Source organism: Chelonia mydas, chromosome 5 (genome assembly GCF_015237465.2).
Source record: "Chelonia mydas isolate rCheMyd1 chromosome 5, rCheMyd1.pri.v2, whole genome shotgun sequence".
In the NCBI taxonomy this organism is placed as follows: Eukaryota; Metazoa; Chordata; order Testudines; family Cheloniidae; genus Chelonia; species Chelonia mydas.
Genome location: NC_051245.2, coordinates 19,822,052 through 19,841,826, shown reverse-complemented (window position 1 = coordinate 19,841,826; position 19,775 = coordinate 19,822,052). Strand labels below are relative to the sequence as shown.

The window sequence follows — 19,775 nt, the reverse complement described above, 5'->3', positions numbered from 1 at the left end:
ATCTCACACTGGGCATCCAAAAATTAGTGGATACTTTGTACCTTAATATGTCTGTACCTCCCTTCCTCATCTGTAAAATGAGGATGATAATACCACCTGACCTGAGAGGATGCTATAAAGATCAATTCATTAATGTTGTGAAGCACTCAGATACTGTACTACTGTGGTGTGCATTGATGAGAAAATTCCTAGCAGGGTCAGAAGGGTGTGCAGTACATGAGAGATGGGGCAACATGCTGAATGATGAAAATAAAATAAAATATTACATAACTACCCAGTTGCTGAGCACAATATATACCGTGCACTGAATGAGGAAACAGTACTACGGAAAAAAATAGTATATGATTTTGTAATTAAAGACTGTACCATTATGTAAATGCAGAAGGGTACCAAATTAAAGTTTCATGGGCAACCTCTAACACTGGCCTTTCCTACGGTTTGGAGTGTTTGATTTTGTATGCTTAACATTCTTTTAATGTGTTTGTTTTTTTATTGCACATGTGTGCACACGTGCGCGCACACACACACACACACACACAGTGTCCTGCCGAAATTTTCACTTGCTTAGTTTCTTGGCCAGAAAACAGAGAGTCAGCTGCTGTTAGAGGTTGAGAAGTGTAAAAAGGAAAATGGTAGCCCCAAGATGTTTATAAACTGGGACCTCCATTCAGGAGTAGCTTAGAAGTGTTGAGGGCCAGCATAAAACAATAGCTGGAATGACTGTCAGGTTGTATAGTATAGCAAGGGAAACCCAAAGTTATTCTTTGAAAGATAGTAGATAATCTGCAAAAAAGAAACAAAAAATCTCAAAAACCTCAAATATGTTGTCATTCATGACACTGACTGAATTAAAGTGCAAAATACTTATCATTAATAACTATATTTCTAGCAGTGCTTTGAAAAATATACTACATTAACAATGGAGCAGAGTATTTTCATATTCAGGACAGTCATCCAGATTTATCAGCCCATTAACTTTATAAACATAGCATTAGCTGCAGTTTAGGTGTGATGTGGTGAATCTGTAATGAGAAATTCTTTGGGCGGCATTTTATAATTAAATATCTCATGAACCATTTGTAAGGTCAACACAGATTAATGTGAGATGTCAGGCAAGGTCACTGTGTGAATTTCTAAAGAATTCCATCCTCACAGACTGGAAATATCACAATTAATGGATATTTTCTAAAATACAGTATAGCATGATATATATGCATTTTATATAATTTTAAAAGAACCTACAACATTAAGTTAACAGTTTGCCAAAATAAATTAATTACTTTTTAATTGCTATTCTGAATATAAGGGGTGTGTGTGAAATATTGTATATTTTGGCTACATATTGTTTTTCTCATTCCTTTATCTTTGAAAAATTCACAATATATAACTTCTCTAGAAATACACCATGATATACAAAATATATAGATTAGCCACGCTGTGATAGGGTTGGCCTCTGCAGCTCCCCCTTCTGCCCCTCTGTGGCACTATTCACCCTGCCTCAGTTCCTGCTTCCCTCCCCCACTCATGGGGAAAATCTCCTAGGTAGTAATCTCTAGAGAGGGAGCACCTGCTTAGCGCTGGGAACAAACTTAGAAAACAGTCCCAAGTGTAATCCAAACAAAAGGGTCTTCCATCCCTCCTGGGCTCAGTTCTTTCCCGCTCTCCTACAGATCACTGATTGTTAAAGCTTTTTCTCTCTGGGAGTCTTAATTCTTCCAGGACTAGTCACAGGAGCCAGCCTTGCTCCTGCAACCCTCCTCAATCATCCTCCAGGCTATCTGTTTGGAAGTTACACTTCTCCAGGGCCTGCCAGAGAAGCCAACTGACTTCTTCCAACTCCCCCTCTCCCAATTAAGTTCTCACAGCCCTTTGTAGGCATCCCAGGACCCCTTCCCAGCTGACTCTAATAATTAAACAGGGCCATCTTATCCCTCCAAACTGAGGTCCTGTGCAAAATCCAGCTCAACCAGACCCTAGGATCAAGGACCTACCATTTCATCTTCTCCTAAGCTTTCATTCTGCTGCTAATAAACCCTTGATATCAAAAAATATCAGAAGAGGTTGTGGACATAAACCAATACCAGCTGCCTAGAATGATGCCAAATACCACAACACTTGCCAACTTCTCTGATGAATCATGTGGAGCACAGAGGACATACCTAGAAACCCTCAATGGCAATATTTTTGGCATCTTCTTCTGCTTCTCAAGAAAATGATTAAAAAAAGGAAGTCACAGGTCCAGAAACTGGAATTGATATTAGGCTATGATAACATGAATTGTTTACACGGATTCCCAATGTACCCAAGATCACCTTTCTGACCTAGAACAAAGTCAGTCTTTCCAGCTTCTTTGTTGCATAGAACACAGAAACCAACCCTGGAGCCCTTAGGTGTGTCACTGGTCACAAATACAACCACCAAAATGGGAGTTAAGTGTGAAGAAATATTGAAAACTGTGTCAGAACAGGTACTAACAATCTGCCCTTTTAAGGACAGCAAGTGTAGTGGATGGCATCAGCCAAATACTTTATTGACAGGTCACCTTCCCCCTTCTCCTTGTTCTCCAATGTATCCTTTAGATTATGACTCTTTTTTTAGTGATAGTCTCCAAGAACTCTGCCATCTCAATTCCTGAAACTGCCTATGTTCACCACAAGGGGAGATGCAGACATGATGTATCATCAGGAAAAGCAGAAGACTCTGTAGCTTAGAAAATCACCTGATGTCCTCTATCACTAGTGCCTTGGCCACAATCTGCCCACTCACACCAACCAAGAAGATCACCATGATTCACAGATAAAGAGTGCTCAGAGTACTTTGCTGATAGTTTTATACATACAAGGTTGATCTTAAAGAAAGAAAATGCCATTTCTGACCAGGCCACCTTGTCAAATCCAACATCCCTTCCAGGGTTTGACTTTGTCAAACTGGATGAAGTTAAAGAAGCCCTGGAAAATATTAGAGCTACAATCTGTGAAATGGAACCATGGTGCTCCTGGCTTGTGAAACCCAGCAAAGACCAATTATGCCTTCTGCTAATACTTAATGTCTTCTTCAGGAAAACTAGTATTACCAAACTGATTGAAAAAATAAAGTAGCCTACACCCAGTCCTCAAGAAGCCATCACTCAACCGCAGTGATCAATCCAAGTACAATACTATCCAAAGTACCATCCCATCTCTAACTTCACATTCTCGTTGCTACTGAAAAAGTAGTAACTGCCAAGCTCCAACATTTGACATTACACTCAGGATTCAGTCCAGGCCAAGACTATAACAGGGTTCAAAAGAGAACTAGATAAGTTCATGGAGGATAGATCCATCAGTGACTATTAGCCAGGATGGATAGGGATGGTGTCTCTAGCCTCTGTTTGCCAGAAGCTGGGAATGGGCGACAGGGGATGGATCACTTGGTGACTACCTGTTCTGTTCATTCCCTCTGAGGCACCTGGCATTGGCCACTGTTGGAAGACAGACTATTGGGCTAGATGGACCTTTGGTCTGACCCAGTATGGCCGTTTTTATGTTCAGGCCACATCAGAAAGGCAACCCCAGTGACATTAAAAGATGACATCCTTATGGGAATGGATAAAGGTAAGATCTCAATGCTTATATTGCTGGACCTCTCCGCAGTTTTTGATAAAGCAGACCACAAGGTACTGCTAACGCCTTTACAGAAAACAGTAGGAGTAGACAGCTCAGTGCTAAAGAGGTTCCAATCGTTCCTCTTCAGCAGAACTTAAGTGCTCCTCACCTGTGGGACTCAAAGAGATCCATACTAAACCTTCTTTTCAATACGTACTTGAGAGGACTGAGATGAGATGCCTTAGGTTCAGCTGCCAACGATATACAGATGACACTCAACTATATATCTATATCACTCATCACTGATGCAAATATTAAGATGTCAGAATACCTACAAGAGACCATCTCACAGATGAAGAGCAAGCTGAATGCAGGAAAGATCAAAGTGATAGTAGTTGGAAGGGGGAAATGCTTTGAAGAACTAGCATAGATGCTGTTCTCAACCTTTCACTGAAGACATACAGCCCCTGTTCGCCAAAGTGGTATGAAGTCTCAGGACCCTCCTGTTTGATGCCTCACTAAATGTGGATAACCAGATAGTGCCAGTGTCTAAAAATACCTTCTTCTGCCTCCAGCTTACTAAGAAGCTTCACCCCTTCTTCCCAGAAGAGTGCCCAAAGTGATCCATGAATTTGTCACCTCTCAACTGGATTATTTTAATTCACTGTATTGGAACCTGAGCATAAAGACAATGCAGAGACTCTGGCTGGTATAGAATACAGCAGCCTGCCTAATCCATAGTTTAAACTGTCATGGGCATATAAGGCCCATGGCTCAACTCCCTCCACTGGTCTTAGTCAGTTTCAGATGTCAAATTAAGGGCTTGGTCCTAATTTTCAAAGCTGCTGCAGATCAAACCCCAGCTATATTAAAGACCAAATTTCAACCTATGAATTGGCAAGACAGCGGCACTCCTCTTGGGCAATGCAGATAAAGCCCAGGACAAAGTGTGAGAGAGCATTCTCATTTGAGGGGATCCAGCTATGGAACAGATTTCCAGAGGAGCCTGAGGACATCCAGAGTCTCATTGTTCCAAGGAAATTTTGCAGAACCTTCCTCTTCTGAAAAAACCTTTCCATCATAGCAAGAATGACACTCCCATCTATTTAAGCCCCCTGCAGAAAATAGAAGTGTGCTTGCACGCAGGGACAGGCAATGTCCTTAAAGAAAGGGAATTTGGAAGGGGAGCCTGATAGTGTGTTAGGAACAAGAAATACTAGAAGGTGACTTTCACAATAGAGAAAGTCAGGAACAAGATATCTGATCCACCCTGGATCCATGGAGATGTTTGCTCTGTCTCTTCTGGGAAGGCAGCAAATGCCCATTATGCAGACCTTCTCTATCCTCCACTTCATTTTACTCTTATACTTGAGAGCGAGACCACCAAAACTGAAGTCTCCATAAATAATCAGGACTACCTATGACTGCGGAATCTACAGGAAGCTCAGCATTAACAAGTCCACTTATAAAGAGGTTTTCCCAGGGCAAGGAAGCTGCACCAGTAGCACCCGCTAGCTCTAGCTTTGGCGATAGATACAGAAGACAGAGTGTTCTACCTACTTAGAGCCTGATAAATGGCACCAGCCTCGGGTCTGAAAGATTCTTTTCCCACTTTAGGGGTTTCTGAAATCAATTAAGGCCTATTTTGTCCCTGCACACAAATGAAACAAGGGATGAACCCAAGGGTAACAATCTCAGTCTTATCATGAGGAAAGTCTAGAGCTGGAGGTCAGCATGACTTTTGGGATCAATCTGTAACAGCTCAGCATGCTGAACAATTATCATGGGATCATTTCCAGGAAGGCTCATGTCATGTTATTGACTTGAACTGGGACCATATAAAACATGGTTGCAAACAAGGTCCTGTAGTGGCACCAAATCTTGTATAAAGGGGGTCAAATAAGGTGTCTCAGACAAGGTTATGGTTTGCTGGTTATGATTATGCTGTCTATATGTGTGAATCATTGTTGCGGTTAAGTTATGAATATTGGCTCTGTACTGTCTGTATTTCAAACTTATGCTATGCTTCTGGATGACACCCCAAACAACTTGGTGTCAGCTCTGCTAGCCTGCTTGGTGGCCCATTAAGGACCATCAGCTACACAACTGACCTACTGAGAGAAGGCAGACACGCCTTGTGACTCAGCAAGGTATGCAGGGACATGCCTATGGACAGAAATGTGAGGTTTTTCCATGCCATGTGATGGACAGCTTGTCTTTGGAACAAAGAAAGCAGAGACCACATGGCAAAAGAATATAAAAAGATGCTGCAGCTCCTCCACCTTGTCTTCAGTCCTGCTTCTTACCTCTGGAGGGACTTTGCTATGCTGAAGCCTTGAACCAAGGACTGAAAGACCCACCCCAGCTGTGGATGTACTCCAGAGACTTGATTTGAACCTGCAGTTTATTCTATCACTGCAGCAAGCCTGAACCAAGAACTTTGCCATTACTGTATGTAATTGATTCCATTTAACCAATTCTAGCTCTCATCTATATCTTTTTCCTTTTATGAATAAACCTTTAGATTTTAGATTCTAAAGGATTGGCAACAGTGTGATTTGGGGGTAAGATCTGATTTGTAAATTGACCTGGGTCTGGGGCTCGGTCCTTTGGGATCGAGAGAACCTTTTTTCTTTTACTAGGGCATTGGTTTTCATAACCATTTGTCCCCATGAGTGGCACTGGTGGTGATACTGGGAAACTGGAGTATCTAAGGGAATTGCTTGTGTGACCTGTGGTTAGCCAGTGGGATAAAACCAAAGTCCTCTCTGTCTGGCTGGTTTGGTTTGCCTTAGAGGTGGAAAAACCCCAGCCTTGGGCTGTAACTGTCCTGCTTGAAGCAATTTGTCCTGAACTGATACTCTCAGTTGGATCCCACCAGACCCAGCATCATTACAGTTCAGTACTATTAACCACTCCATTTAAATCTTTTTCCCAGGTCTTTTCAAGTAGACCTAATGTCTCAGAACCAAGATGGAGATGGCCCAGGAATCTAAACTATGCAGCAATTGCAGAAAGTATCATAAATTACCTATCTAAACCAAAAGTTAAATGGGAGGGGTTTTTTTTGTTTGTTTGTTTGTTTGTTATTTTTTGTGATAAAATCTGTCTTTGTTAATGCAGCAAGCAGGTAGCCATGAAAATGAAAGAAATGAGACAGCTGGGGTATACATGACCTTATAATCTCAGCTTTGAACACTGGGGGCTGTGAAAGGGCACTAACATACTGCTTTTCTAAAAGGTTCCTGAAACCTAAAAGTGCTGGAGAGGCTGCATTCCACAAGTGAGAATGTGTAGATGTCATTTCAAGGAATCATAGAATCAGAGAATATCAGGGTTGGAGGGGACCGCAGGAGGTCATCTAGTCCAACCCCCTGCTCAAAGCAGGACCAATCTCCAACTAAATCATCCCAGCCAGGGCTTTGTCAAGCCTGATCTTAAAAACTTCAAAGGAAGGAGATTCCACCACCTCCCTAGGTAACCCATTCCAGTGCTTCACCACCCTCCTAATGAAAAAGTTTTTCCTAATATCCAACCTAAACCTTCCCCACAGCAACTTGAGACCATTACTCCTCGTTCTGTCATCTGCCACCACTGAGAACAGTCTAGATCCATCCTCTTTGGAACCCCCTTTCAGGTAGCAGAAAGCAGCTATCAAATCCCCCCTCATTCTTCTTTTCCACAGACTAAACGATCCCAGTTCCCTCAGCCTCTCCTCATAAGTCATGTGTTCCAGTCCCCTAATAATTTTTGTTGAAGAACGAGGGATTTCTCAAAAACAGGGTTTGATTTAGAACTGCAGCATGACCAACAGAAAATCTTCCAAGTTTTTCATGTTTCTATACTTTGCTATGAGCTCAGTTTTGAAGTCAAAACAGGAGTATGTTAGGGGTGTGTTATGTCTGCAACTCTCTTCAACATTTCCATCGACTGGGTAATGCAGCGTACAAAAGAAGACATGCCAAGGGGCATCAGATGGACACCCTTCTCATCTCTTGAAGACCTGGACTTCGCAGATGATCTCGCTCTCCTTTTGTATACCCATAAGAACGTACGAACAGCCATACTGGGTCAGACTAACACTTCATCTAGCCCAGTATCCTGTCTTCCAACAGTGGCCAATGCCAGGTGCCAATGCCAGAGGGAATGAACAGAGCAGGTAATCATCAAGTGATCCATCCCCTGTCGCTCATTCCCAGCTTCTGGCAAACAGAGGCTAGGGACACCATCCCTGCCCTTCCTGGCTAACAGTCATTGATGGACCTTTCCTCCATGAGTATATCTAGTTCTTTTTTGAATCCTGTTATAGTCTTGGCCTTCACAACATCCTCTAGCAAGTTGTGCGTTGTGTGAAAAAATACTTCCTTTTGTTTGTTTTAAATCTGCTCCCTATTAATTTCATTGGGTGACCCCTAGTTCTTGTGTTATGAGAAGGAGTAAATAACACTTCCTTATTTACTTTCTCCACACCAATCATGATTTTATAGACCTCTACCATATCATCCCTTACCTGTCTCTTTTCCAAGCTGAAAAGTCTGAGTCTTATTAATCTCTCCTCTTATGGAAGCTGTTCCATACCCCTAATTATTTTTGTTACCCTTTTCTGAACCTTTTCCAGTGCCAATATATCTTTTTTGAGCTGGGACGATCACACCTCCACGCAGTATTCAAGATGTGCGCATACCATGAATTTATATAGAGGCAATATGATATTTTCTGTCCTATTATCTATCCCTTTCCTAATGGTTCCCAACATTCTGTTCACTTTTTTGCTGCATATTGAGTGGATGTTTTCAGAGAACTATCCACAATGACTCCAAGATATCTTTCTTGACTGGTAACAGCTAATTTAGAACCCATCATTTTATATGTATAGTTGGAATTATGTTTTCCAATGTGCATTACTTTGTATTTATCAACACTGAATTTCATCTGCCATTTTGTAGCCCAGTCACCCAGTTTTGTGAAATCCTTTTGTAGCTCTTCGCAGTCTGCTTGGGACTTAGCTATCTTGAGTAGTTCTGTGTCATCTGCAAATTTTGCCACCTCACTGTTTACCCCTTTTTCATTTATGAATATATTGAATAGAACTGGGCCGAGTATAGACCTCTGAGGGACACCACTATTTACCTCTCTCCATTCTGAAAACTGACCATTTATTCCTACCCTTTGTTTCCTGTCTTTTAACCAGTTACCAATCCATGAGAGGACCTTCCCTCTTACCCCATGACAACTTACTTTGCTTAAGAGCTTTTTAGTGAGGGACCCTGTCACAGGCTTTCTGAAAACTTAAGTACACTATATGCACTGGATCACCCTTGTCCACATGCTTGTTGACCCCCTCAAACAATTCTAGTAGATTGTAAAGGGAAATCATGCCTCACCAAAAAGCATGTTGACTCTTCCCCAACAAAATATATTCATCTATGTGTCTGACAATTTTGTTCTTTACTATACTTTCAACCAGTTTGCCTGGTACTGAAGTTAGCCTGTAATTGCCAGGATCAACTCTAGAGCCCTTTTTAAAAATTGGCATCACATTAGCTATCCTCCAGTCATTTGGTACAGAAGCTGATTTAAACGATAGGTTAGAAACTACAGTTAGTAGTTCTGCAATTTCACATTTGAGTTCCTCCAGAACTCTTGGGAGAATACCATCTGGTCCTGATGATTTATTACTGTTTAGTTTATCCGTTTGTTCCAAAATCTCCGCTAATGACAGCTCAATATGGGACAGTTCTTCAGATTTGTAACCTAAAAAGAATGGCTCAGGTTTGGGATTCTCCTTCACATCCTCAGCCATGAAGACTGATGCAAAGAATTCATTTAGTTTCTCTGCAATGGCCTTATCGTCCTTGAGTGCTCCTTTAGCATCTCGATCGTCCAGTGGCACCACTGGATGTTTAGCAGGCTTCCTGCTTCTGATGTACTTAAAAAAAATTGCTATTACTTTTTGAGTCTCTGGCTAGTTCTTCTTCAAACTCTTTTTTGGCCTTCTGAATTATATTTTTACACTTAATTTACCAGAGTTTATGCTCCTTTCTATTTTCCTCACTAGGATTTAACTTCCACTTTTTAAAGGATGCCTTTTTGTCTCTCACTGCTTCTTTTACTTTGTTGTTTAGCCACAGTGGCACTTTTTTGGTTCTCTTACTATATTTTTTAATTTGGGGTATACATTTAATTTGAGCCTCTATTATGGTGTCTTTAAAAAGTTTCCATGCTGCTTGGAAGGATTTCACTTTTGGTGCTGTACCCTTTAATTTCTGCTTAACTACTTTCCTCATTTTTGCGTAGTCTCCCTTTCTGAAATTAAATGCTACAACGTTGGGTTGCTATGGTGTTTTCCCCTCACAGGGATGTTAAATTTAATTATATTATGGTCACTATTACCAAGCGGTCCAACTATATTCACCACTTAGGACTACATCAAGAATTGCCTGTCCTTTTGTGGGTTCCAGGACTAGCTGCTCCAAGAAACAATCATTTAGTGTGTCAAGAAACTATTTCTGCAATGCAACACCATATACAAGAACAAACAACCCAACTCAACACACATAGCCAGCAAATCGCACTGAAAATCACCTGCACAAAGACGATATCATGACCCTTAATATTGCCTCACCATCACCAGTACGTTCATTACTGTTTCTACATTCGTGAGAACTTCACATACTTGGGCAGCACCATCAGCCACAATGGTGGAAGAGCCAGGATATCCAGAACAGAATCAAAAAGCCCGGATCCAAAAAGCCAGAACACCTTCAGGATCTTAAATACAGTCTGGAAATCAAAATATAACACCAAAACCAAACTTAAGTTTAGAGCTGCGTACTTTCAACACTACTTTATAGTGCCAAATGCTGGGGAATGAAAAAACAGGATATGTCTAAACCATCTTCATTCCATAGAACCTGCCTCAGAAGAAAACTCTGTATCTTTTGGCCCAGAACAATCTCAAACCAAGACCTATTCATATAGTGCAGCCAAGAAGATATGAGCACCATCATTACCAGGAGGCATTGGAGATGGATTGGCCATGTGCTTCGGATAGAAACTGATTCCATTACCAGAATAGCATTAAGATGGACACCAGAAGGCCAGTGAAAACGAGGTCACCCAAAAACAACATGGCGAAGAGCTGTGGAAGCTGAGCTGAAAACCACAGCTGGGGAACCACTGAAAGACTTGCCAAAACCAGACAGGAGTAGAGCAGCTTCGTCAATGCCCTAAACACCAGAGGTGTAATGGGTACTAACTAACTATACTTTGCTGAGTGCATGTGTTCTCTCAACAGGCATTCCCCTTTTCAATAGCCAGCTAGGTGGCTTTTCCTTGTGTACCTTTGACTTGTAGACCACCTACAACAATGGGCTTTTGGATACTAAAATAAGATGATAATTTTCATGGCTCTTAGGAGAATTCACAGTGCTCAATAAAGTGACTCATTTACAACCTTGATGCAAAACTACCTACACAGAAATTAGAATTAAATTTTAGACGAGAAAAAAAGCATTTTTTTCTTAACAAACAGGATTTCTCTGTTTAACCTCATGTATGCACCTGATACTTTACCCTGTAAATGAGAACAACTAGGAGGTTAAGAAATGAAGAGAAAACAGCATATCTTCAGACATGCTACAGTAAACAAAGCCTTGGTGACCTCTGCTCTTAAGTAGGCAGGACACTGCATTATGAATTGACTGGAGCTTGTCCAGGGTCAGCATTTTCATTTTTAGGTGCAAAGCATTGCAGTAATACAGCCTGAAAGTCACAAATGCATGGATCATTGCAACTAGAATCCCACTGTGAGGACAATTTCCTAGATAGCTAAACACCAAAAAAAGCATTACTCACCAAAAAAAGCATTACTGTAATTGTACCATACATCCAAGAGCAATGGAGAATCTAGCATGATTTTGAGGCTGTGTGCCATGTTGATAGACTGTACTTTGACATCCTGAACCAATGGCAGGTTAGAGCACTGGCAAGCTCAGTATAATGTTTTCACCTTTCCCTACCATCACCATTTATCTCTCTCCTGGACTGCGTTTAAGTCAAAGCACTAGAATGCTTTTAATCCATTTGCTTATTTTTTCCAGGTATTGGGTCATCATCGTGTAGATGTTGCACTTGTGCAGTGGACAGATATATTTTCATGCTCTATTAATTATAATTACTATAAATTATTCTTATTATCCACATGCTGGTTGTACCATGGTGCCTCATGATCTATATGAGTAGTCCAATATAGATGTTGAAGAGGGTTGAGAATATTAAGCCATTCTGGACTCCAGATAAGGTTTCTGTCAGAGGTACCACAGCCTCAAAACCTTTCCAAGATAAGTGAATGCACCCAATGTAGTGCTGCTACATTTGCTCCTATTAGGGTCTCATGAGTGTTAGCATCAAAAGATCATTTACTGGCACTGACTGCTGAAGACAGCAATATAAACATAGAAGCTTGTTTCCTGTCCACAATCAGGATAGGTCCATCAGTACTAACAGGGCCATGTCCTGTTCAGAAGGGTTCAATATACTGTAACAGCACAGATCTTATTGGACCTTAGAAGCCATCACATTTTCAGTAACCTTGTCAAACTCTTTGTTCTATCGTATCAGAGACTTAAGTCCTATTTTCAGCTCTGCCAGGTAGGATCCTGGGTGACTTAACTGATTCTCATTCATAAAGTATTGGGGAAGGAATTAAATTTTACTTGCCAGCCCTTGCTCAAAAAGAGTTGTGAAGTACTGTGAATTAAGGCCATTCAGTGGAAGAGATGGGACCAGAACTCATGGTCTCCTGGTTCCTAATCTAGTACTTTTTCCTAGGCCATAAAGATATTTTTGAGGGGAAAGCAGAAGCAGTGATATGCACACATGTACTCTTGGGTGCTTATAAATCTACACTATCTAGTTGATAGGTGGAATTTTTAAAAGCACGTAAGGGAGTTAGGCAACCAATTCCCATTACAAGTCCAACCTTGAAAGAATTCAATTGACTTTAATGGGAGGGGAACCTAACTCCCTCAGGTGCTTTTGAAAATCCCACCATATATTCATAAAGTTCATATATTGCTCAGCTACATATTTCAGAAATAATTTCCTGATAGTCAACATACTAATTTGAAGCTAAGTGCTCAAAATTGGTTCCTTTTCCTTACTCTTTGAAAATGAGATTATTAGTGAACAAGGAGTATTGAAATAAAAACTACTGCATAGTTATGATGTGGTTAAAAGAGCAAAGGAGGACACAACATAAAATACTTACATGTATGTCTTGCCAAGGAATAGTTTGATCCACCACTAGTTAAACCAAATCCCTCAGGAATTTGACTGGAACTGCGTGGCCTCGTCAACAGTTTTGGAGGTTCAATTTCAGCTCCAAATTCTGCTCCAATCACGCCGAGCAAGACAATAGCAGTGGCTTGTTTCCGTCTCTCTTCATAAGATGTAGATATTTTTTTCATTTGTGGGAGACCAGACAGACAACCTGCAATGTAAAATAAAGAGCATTAGGATGATTGGTCAGCAATATTAGCAGTGGAAGGCCACTCCAATCAAATTTTACACATTTAGGAGAATTTTTCATATTTATAACAAAACTGTTCTTTTCAGCTACTTGAACATATACTGCTGGGAAAATGCTATTGAGAGTTGTCAGAAAACATCAGATATATATATCAAAGGTCAAATGGGAAAACAAAACTGGTCTCTTTTCAATCTCAAGGCACTTGTTTGCTATGCTTACTTCCCCCTATAGGAAAATGTGGAGCCAGACAATTTTTAAGTGATTGGTCCTGGTTCCATTTTGTCTCTCAAAGTCCCCAGTCCAGGCTAAAAGTTTACGTACGACTTGCCCCTTCCTCAGTCTTCAGTGCCACCTACAGAAAAGTAGCATGTTCTTATAGGAAAAACTGTTTTAATTTCATTGTTCCTCCAGGTTTGTTTGTTGAAAAAGAATGAAAGACTTCTAAGATTCTGCAGTTATGAAATCAGTATTTTCTGGACGGTGAGTTGTGATCTTGATTCTTATTTACATCAGTATTAATCTGCTTTAAGACAAACAGGTTATCTTCACAGAAACAGTCTAGGAAATAGACTTTTTAAAATACATATTTTTTCATGTTATAAAAAGCTGTTATTTAAGTGACCATCCTCTTCTTTTCTGATGATTACTTTTAACCCACTGCAACAGTACATGGCACTGTGCAAATAATTTTCGATCTCATGATGCTAATTACAGAATATTAGCTAATGTGCTTGCTAAAATGAGGGGAAAAGTCTCATTGCAAAGTTTCAAATATAGTTATTAATAATCCAATATATCGCACACAACCTTTTTATTTCCCTCAAGTACTGCAGATTACCACATTTTGTGATTTAGGGAGTAACTGCACAACCATAATTAACGCCCCCCAAAAGAATGTACCTTCTTCATATATTTTGACAACTATAGTTCAGATACACTTATAATAACAACTCATACTACACCAGCAAATTCACTGGCATATATCTTGCAAAGTAATGAAGTCTTAGCTCTCACAGCACTCTGGGATTAAATCTTTGTTGAGAAGTTGGAAGAGACCACCTGGTATACTGTGAGAAAATACTAGGTTTGAATAATGAAGTATGAATTAGTGAGGGTCTACTGTATGTCTAGCTTTTCTAGTGAATTTCATACTACTGTACTAATAGAAAAGTAAATATTACTTAAAAAATAAAACAAGTATAAGAATCTCTATTAGAATATAGCCCCAATTCAGGTAATGATGCTATAGCTATGACTGTGATATGCCAACCAAGGAGGGGGCGCGGGGGGGCGGGAAGAATCTAAAACCTTAACAATGCTAAGGGGGAAAAAAATCAATAGTCACTGCCTTCCCAGAAAGAAGGATGAAAATGGACTATAAACAAACAAAGTGATACTTAAACATTTTAATTTTTTATAACTTATTTCACATATACATAATTAAGATATACAACACACGAATGGTACCTGAGGTTTTGATATATAAATATATTATCCTTTTATGTGTTTTATATAGCATACTTGGAACATGAAGCAAACCATGCTCCCCTCCCCCAGCCCAGCAAGAAGCATGCTCCATAACAATAGTTCAAAGGGAAGCTCTATTCTGCAGTTGCACTGATTGTTCTGTCAGCTGACCTCTGCAGAAGGGAATTGCTAACCGCTGCCGAGCTCCTTAGCTGACAAATGAATGATCGCGGCTCCATCTATTTTCACTATGGCCGCCTCTAGCCCAGGTGCTCAGACAGAGAGCCCGGTGTGACATCTTAGATCAAGATGAATTGGCACAAACTCCTGATCCAAGATTGTTTTATACCATTTAATTTAGTTTCTTCCCCTGCTTGGATGAGCACAGCTCTGGTTATGGATTTCTATTCTAATGTACTGAAGCAGGCACTGAAAGAAGCCAATGAAGCAGATGCTGGAGCAGGGGACTGCAGGGATACTGATCAATAGGCAAGGCATTGACCCCAGCCGCTCAGCCTCTGCAATGGCCACTGCTTAAAGAAAAGAAAAGAAAAGAAAGAAAAAACACATGTGCTGCTTCCAGTAGGAAATTAAACAACAGAGGCACTTGGTGAATTCCTGCCCCCACTTTGTTGTTCTTCCTTCTGTTTGATTACAATAATATTGAATTAACCCTTTATTGTACCGTGAAGGATGTCTTTTAAAACAATATCCTTAAAAACATAAGCCAAGGCCAATAAACCCGTCAAGTTTCACCCCTAAACTAACAAGTAATCCATTAACAGGTGCCTGGCCCATAATGCCAGAATTCTGAAGTTAAAGGTAAACTATCAATTGCCCTATTGCCAGATATTTTAATTATATTCTAAAAAGTAGGCTATTATGCATTTATCTCACGATTTATAGACTCACTAGCTGACACTGCCACTCATGGCCTGTATATGAAGCATATAGGATTTTAAATCTCAGCAATTCTTACAACTGTACTTCTCAAGAGTCTCTAGATTGTAAGATTCTGACTCTTTGTTAACAAAGCAGTAAATGCTGTGACCAAAACAGGGTGCAGGTAATGTAGTTCCGACAGTCTCATTAGCAACTCATTGTACCAACATAAATTGCTCCTTCTCTCTCACCACTGTATTTTTTTTCTCCTTCAAAGGGAAAAAAAAATCTGAGTGAGCACTTGTTTTTGCCCTTACTTTCTTTGAATTATTAGCAGGAACACACAATTAATTGTAATGATTTCCTACAAATAAACTGACAGCCAAATGGGAGATTTTAAAATGAAATGTCTATAAAAAAAGTCCTTTCTACAGTTGCATTTGTCTCATGAAAATTTGGTATTTTCTCACAGCAACGTGCCTCCATTTAATCATGCTAAAGGGTGACACAGAGATCCATTTTCTTGACAGGACGGTTGATCACCCTATCACAGAGAGAAAATTAATAACCTCAAATAGCTCTATGTGGAAAAAAGAAGCTACACTGGTGAAAGGAGAAAATGTTCTACATTTTAAGCCATACAGATAACAAACTTACTGTATTACACACAAATAGAAGTGACAGATTTCTTCATTTGCTCAGATTTAGCAAAATGAACACATATTAAAATATATTTCAAAGCATAAAATCTCTAATACTAAAACAAAGCCAGTAGTTAACAATTGTCTCTACAGATACCTTAATATGAGTAAATATTTTTCTAAACTGTTCAAATAAAAATATGAGTAAAATATTTGAGAAGTTTAAACTGTTTAAAGGGCTGTGAGATATTGATTACTTCATTTAAAAAGCAGTCAGAGTGCAACCAAGAGGTCAGGATAAATTTAACAGTTTGAAGCACTTTACTAAATAACTCTAAAGATCATGTTAATTGGCTTTGCAGAGTTCTAGGGTAAAATTAATTTTATCTTAGCTTCCAATAAAAGGATTAAAAGACATATTAAGTTCTTCAGGTTTAACTGGAATAGGAATCAATGAATTTGAATTAAGGCTAAAGGCAGTTTTATGAGAGATGGACTACTACCAGATACTTTATATCTGCTATTAGGAACATATTGATGGTACTCTGTTATTGTATTAGGTATTAAACTCTCAGAGAAGTAGATGCCAGGACAATGTATTACTGTAAGGATAACCCATAAGAACATGTGTTGATAACGTAGTTTTCTCAGAGTGGATGATGTCTCTTTTGGTTTGAGTCCATCCAGGATGTTTTCCAGCTGTGCCCCCATCAAGTGCTACGAGATGACACAAAGCTGTTACATAAAAATACGGTGGACTATAAACTTGAATATTTTAGCCATTTATGTAGAATGCTACACATGTGAATGTAATCAGTAAGATTTAATCATTATCCATAAACATCTATATCATAATATTCCTCGTTGGAGAAAACTAACAAACATCGAGCTTCCAGCCTCTGCTTTCCATGGCATACCTTGTCATTTTTGAGACACATTTCAAGCGTGATTATGTATAATGCACATGTACAAGACTTTCTATCAAACAAAACAAGAAGTAAACAGATTTAATGAGTTTGTTCAACGCAGCAAATTAATTAAACAAATGGGGCACTGTGTGGGTGCAGGGGGTCCGCCAGTGGAGAACCTATTACATGATCAATGTTTAAATAGACAGGAAAGACAAAGGGTGGGAGAAAAGGACTATATTACTCATGCTTTGGCAGCACATATACTAGAACTGGAATGATACAAGGAAGATTATAATGGTCCCTGAGCAAGGATGACATGCAAATTCGTTGCAGATGGAGATTTGAGGCACAGCACAGTGACTTGCCCAAGATCATAGTAGTAAGGGGAGAACCATGACTAGAACTCTAATCTCAATCCAGTACTTTAACCAAAAAACAAACCCTACTTTCAATTCTTGTATCTATCTCAGCAACTTCTATAGCACCTATCATTAAACACCGAACATGGTAATTTAGATTTGGAAAGCACTGCCCATAGAGAACGACTTTCAGTGAGAATATTCTCAGGGCATGTATCTTTCATTCAAGAGTATTTCACTCAAAACAAATAAAAACATCCTCCCTTGTTTGCCATTATCACGCTCTCCCCATCTTTCACCCTCTTTTCTGTTAAGAAAAGCATATGCAACACAATGTGGCAAAAGCAGAGATTAATAGCAACAACCAATGACACAGTTCGTGGATTTGAAATTTTGGAGACAGTTTTCAAAAGATAGGAAGTTTTATAAACCAAATATGTAATAACTACAATGAGGATATGGGATTTGTTTACATTCATGTGAGATGAAAATAAATTCTATAATTGCAGTTTAATGTTGACAACAACTGGAAAATCTGAACATACAAAAAGGTTATTTTCAAGCCCCTCACACAAACCATTTACACAACAATTAAAGCTGAGTAATTTAAATAATTCTTCCTCAGACAAAGCAAAACAATTTTCTCACAACTTATACATTAACCCAATACATTTGTAATAAGCTCTTAAAAGTGTAACTCACTGCAGATTAATTTATTTGCAATATAAATAGGACACTAAAGGTTAAGTTAGATGCATGTAAAAAATCTGCACATCATATGCACACAACTAGCACTTGAAATTGATCAGAACATTTAACAGAAAGCCAAATGCCAATTTACAACTTTCCCCAGGTAATTAGCTCCTAAGACAATACACAATAGAAGAAAATAATAATGTGTACAATATTTCAGTGCTTCTCAAACCTTATGAAGAGTTAATAATGTTTCAAATAAACCAAAACTGAAAAATAATAGTATAAAGCAATACTCAGAATGGGAGGTAGCAGAATATTTGCCACAAGTGGGAAGAGAGACAATATAATTCACTTGATTTAGCCTCCGGAGAGTTATGGTTCCTTCTTTCATTGATGAAATGAATAAAGTAGCCCTTGTTACGATGTACAAATATTCTGAGGGCCTGAAAATTTAGCTATTCATTATGTTGGTAGTTTTCTTCCACTGACTGAACAGACAGAATTCCTCCACAAACCCACCTTGTGATATTTTGGAGTGTTGTTTATTTTTGAACTGGAGAAGATTATGTGTATCATGACCCCTGCTGGACTATAAATGTCCTGCCCATGTATAGTAATTTTATATAATAAAGGTGAGCTGCCCTAGCTAACCAGATCAAGTTCTCTAATGCTGGGCCTGAATATCCTGTGTATTTCTTTTCTAAACTAATCATGTCCAGATTGCCTTATTAGAAATCTAATCTAGCTCAAGCTTTAAAAGAATCAACACCATTGCTGTCACAAGATTTTACATCATTTTCTCCATACTTACATAAGTCGTAAATAATATGGGTCACTTACATATGGATGTCAGAATAAATACGCTGTCACATTTTTTTAGATATTACTTTCTCCTAAGAGCTGTTACGGATTCTACACCACCACTATCCTAATTATGGAGATAAACTTCTACTTTTTAAAGTCCTTTACATTTATATTACAATTGTCTATTGATCTTAGTTGTAGAGCCTCAATGGAGTTTCACCAGGGATAAATTTGGTCCCATAAAATCTGTTTAAGGCTCCTATTTCAATGAATCTTTCCTGTTTTTCACCAACCTCTTGATGGAATCATAACTAATAACTCGGTGCAATGTGAATGTAAAGTATGGCATAGCTTAAAAAAAACAGATTAATTTACAGTACAACTTTACTGCGAGACAGAATTCTGACACCAAAGAACTGCTACAATTGAGAAATGAGGTTCTATGCATATTAATTCAGATTCTGGATCTTTAAATGCTTGAAAAGTGTCACCTCACATATTTTGTCAAAGGTCATTCTAATGAAATGGGGCAAGGATATTCAGTGACTTCTTCCCACTTACAACATTTACCCCCAAACAAACACGTATGGAACAAGTTCTCAAAATTCCCTTACCACATTTATATACTACTTGCAGTGTCATTAGAGAACAGAACAAGGTTTTTAAAAGAAAGAATAAATGCAAACAGAAGATATACATGCTTAATGCTAAACAAAAAGCTCTCAGCAAGAAACTTCAAATACTGAACGCTGGAAAAATTGTAAAAGAATATTCAGTCATGTGAAAATATCATCCGTGTAACGCTGCCAAGGTCTGTGAAACCCAGTGTGTTGATCTGCTGAGTAAGTGCTGGATATGAAAGTTAAGCTGCCTTTGTGCAACTTTAACTTATGCATTCA

General features: G+C 39.1%; 1 protein-coding gene and 1 non-coding gene across 7 annotated transcripts in view; one reads left to right on the top strand and one right to left on the bottom strand.

The window, feature by feature from the left end:
• The window catches only part of WDR7 (WD repeat domain 7), a 346,125-nt gene that overhangs the window by 123,068 nt on the left and 203,282 nt on the right, over positions 1–19,775 (bottom strand). For all 6 annotated transcript variants that reach the window (XM_007055311.4, XM_043547548.1, XM_043547547.1 and 3 more), the window contains one exon: positions 12,856–13,077. In XM_007055311.4, the coding sequence (XP_007055373.2) occupies positions 12,856–13,077 (222 nt within the window). The remainder of the gene's footprint in view (positions 1–12,855; positions 13,078–19,775) is intronic.
• LOC114018346 lies at positions 17,261–17,362 on the top strand. The gene has a single exon (XR_003563725.2). It is a non-coding gene; the product is annotated as a U6 spliceosomal RNA (small nuclear RNA).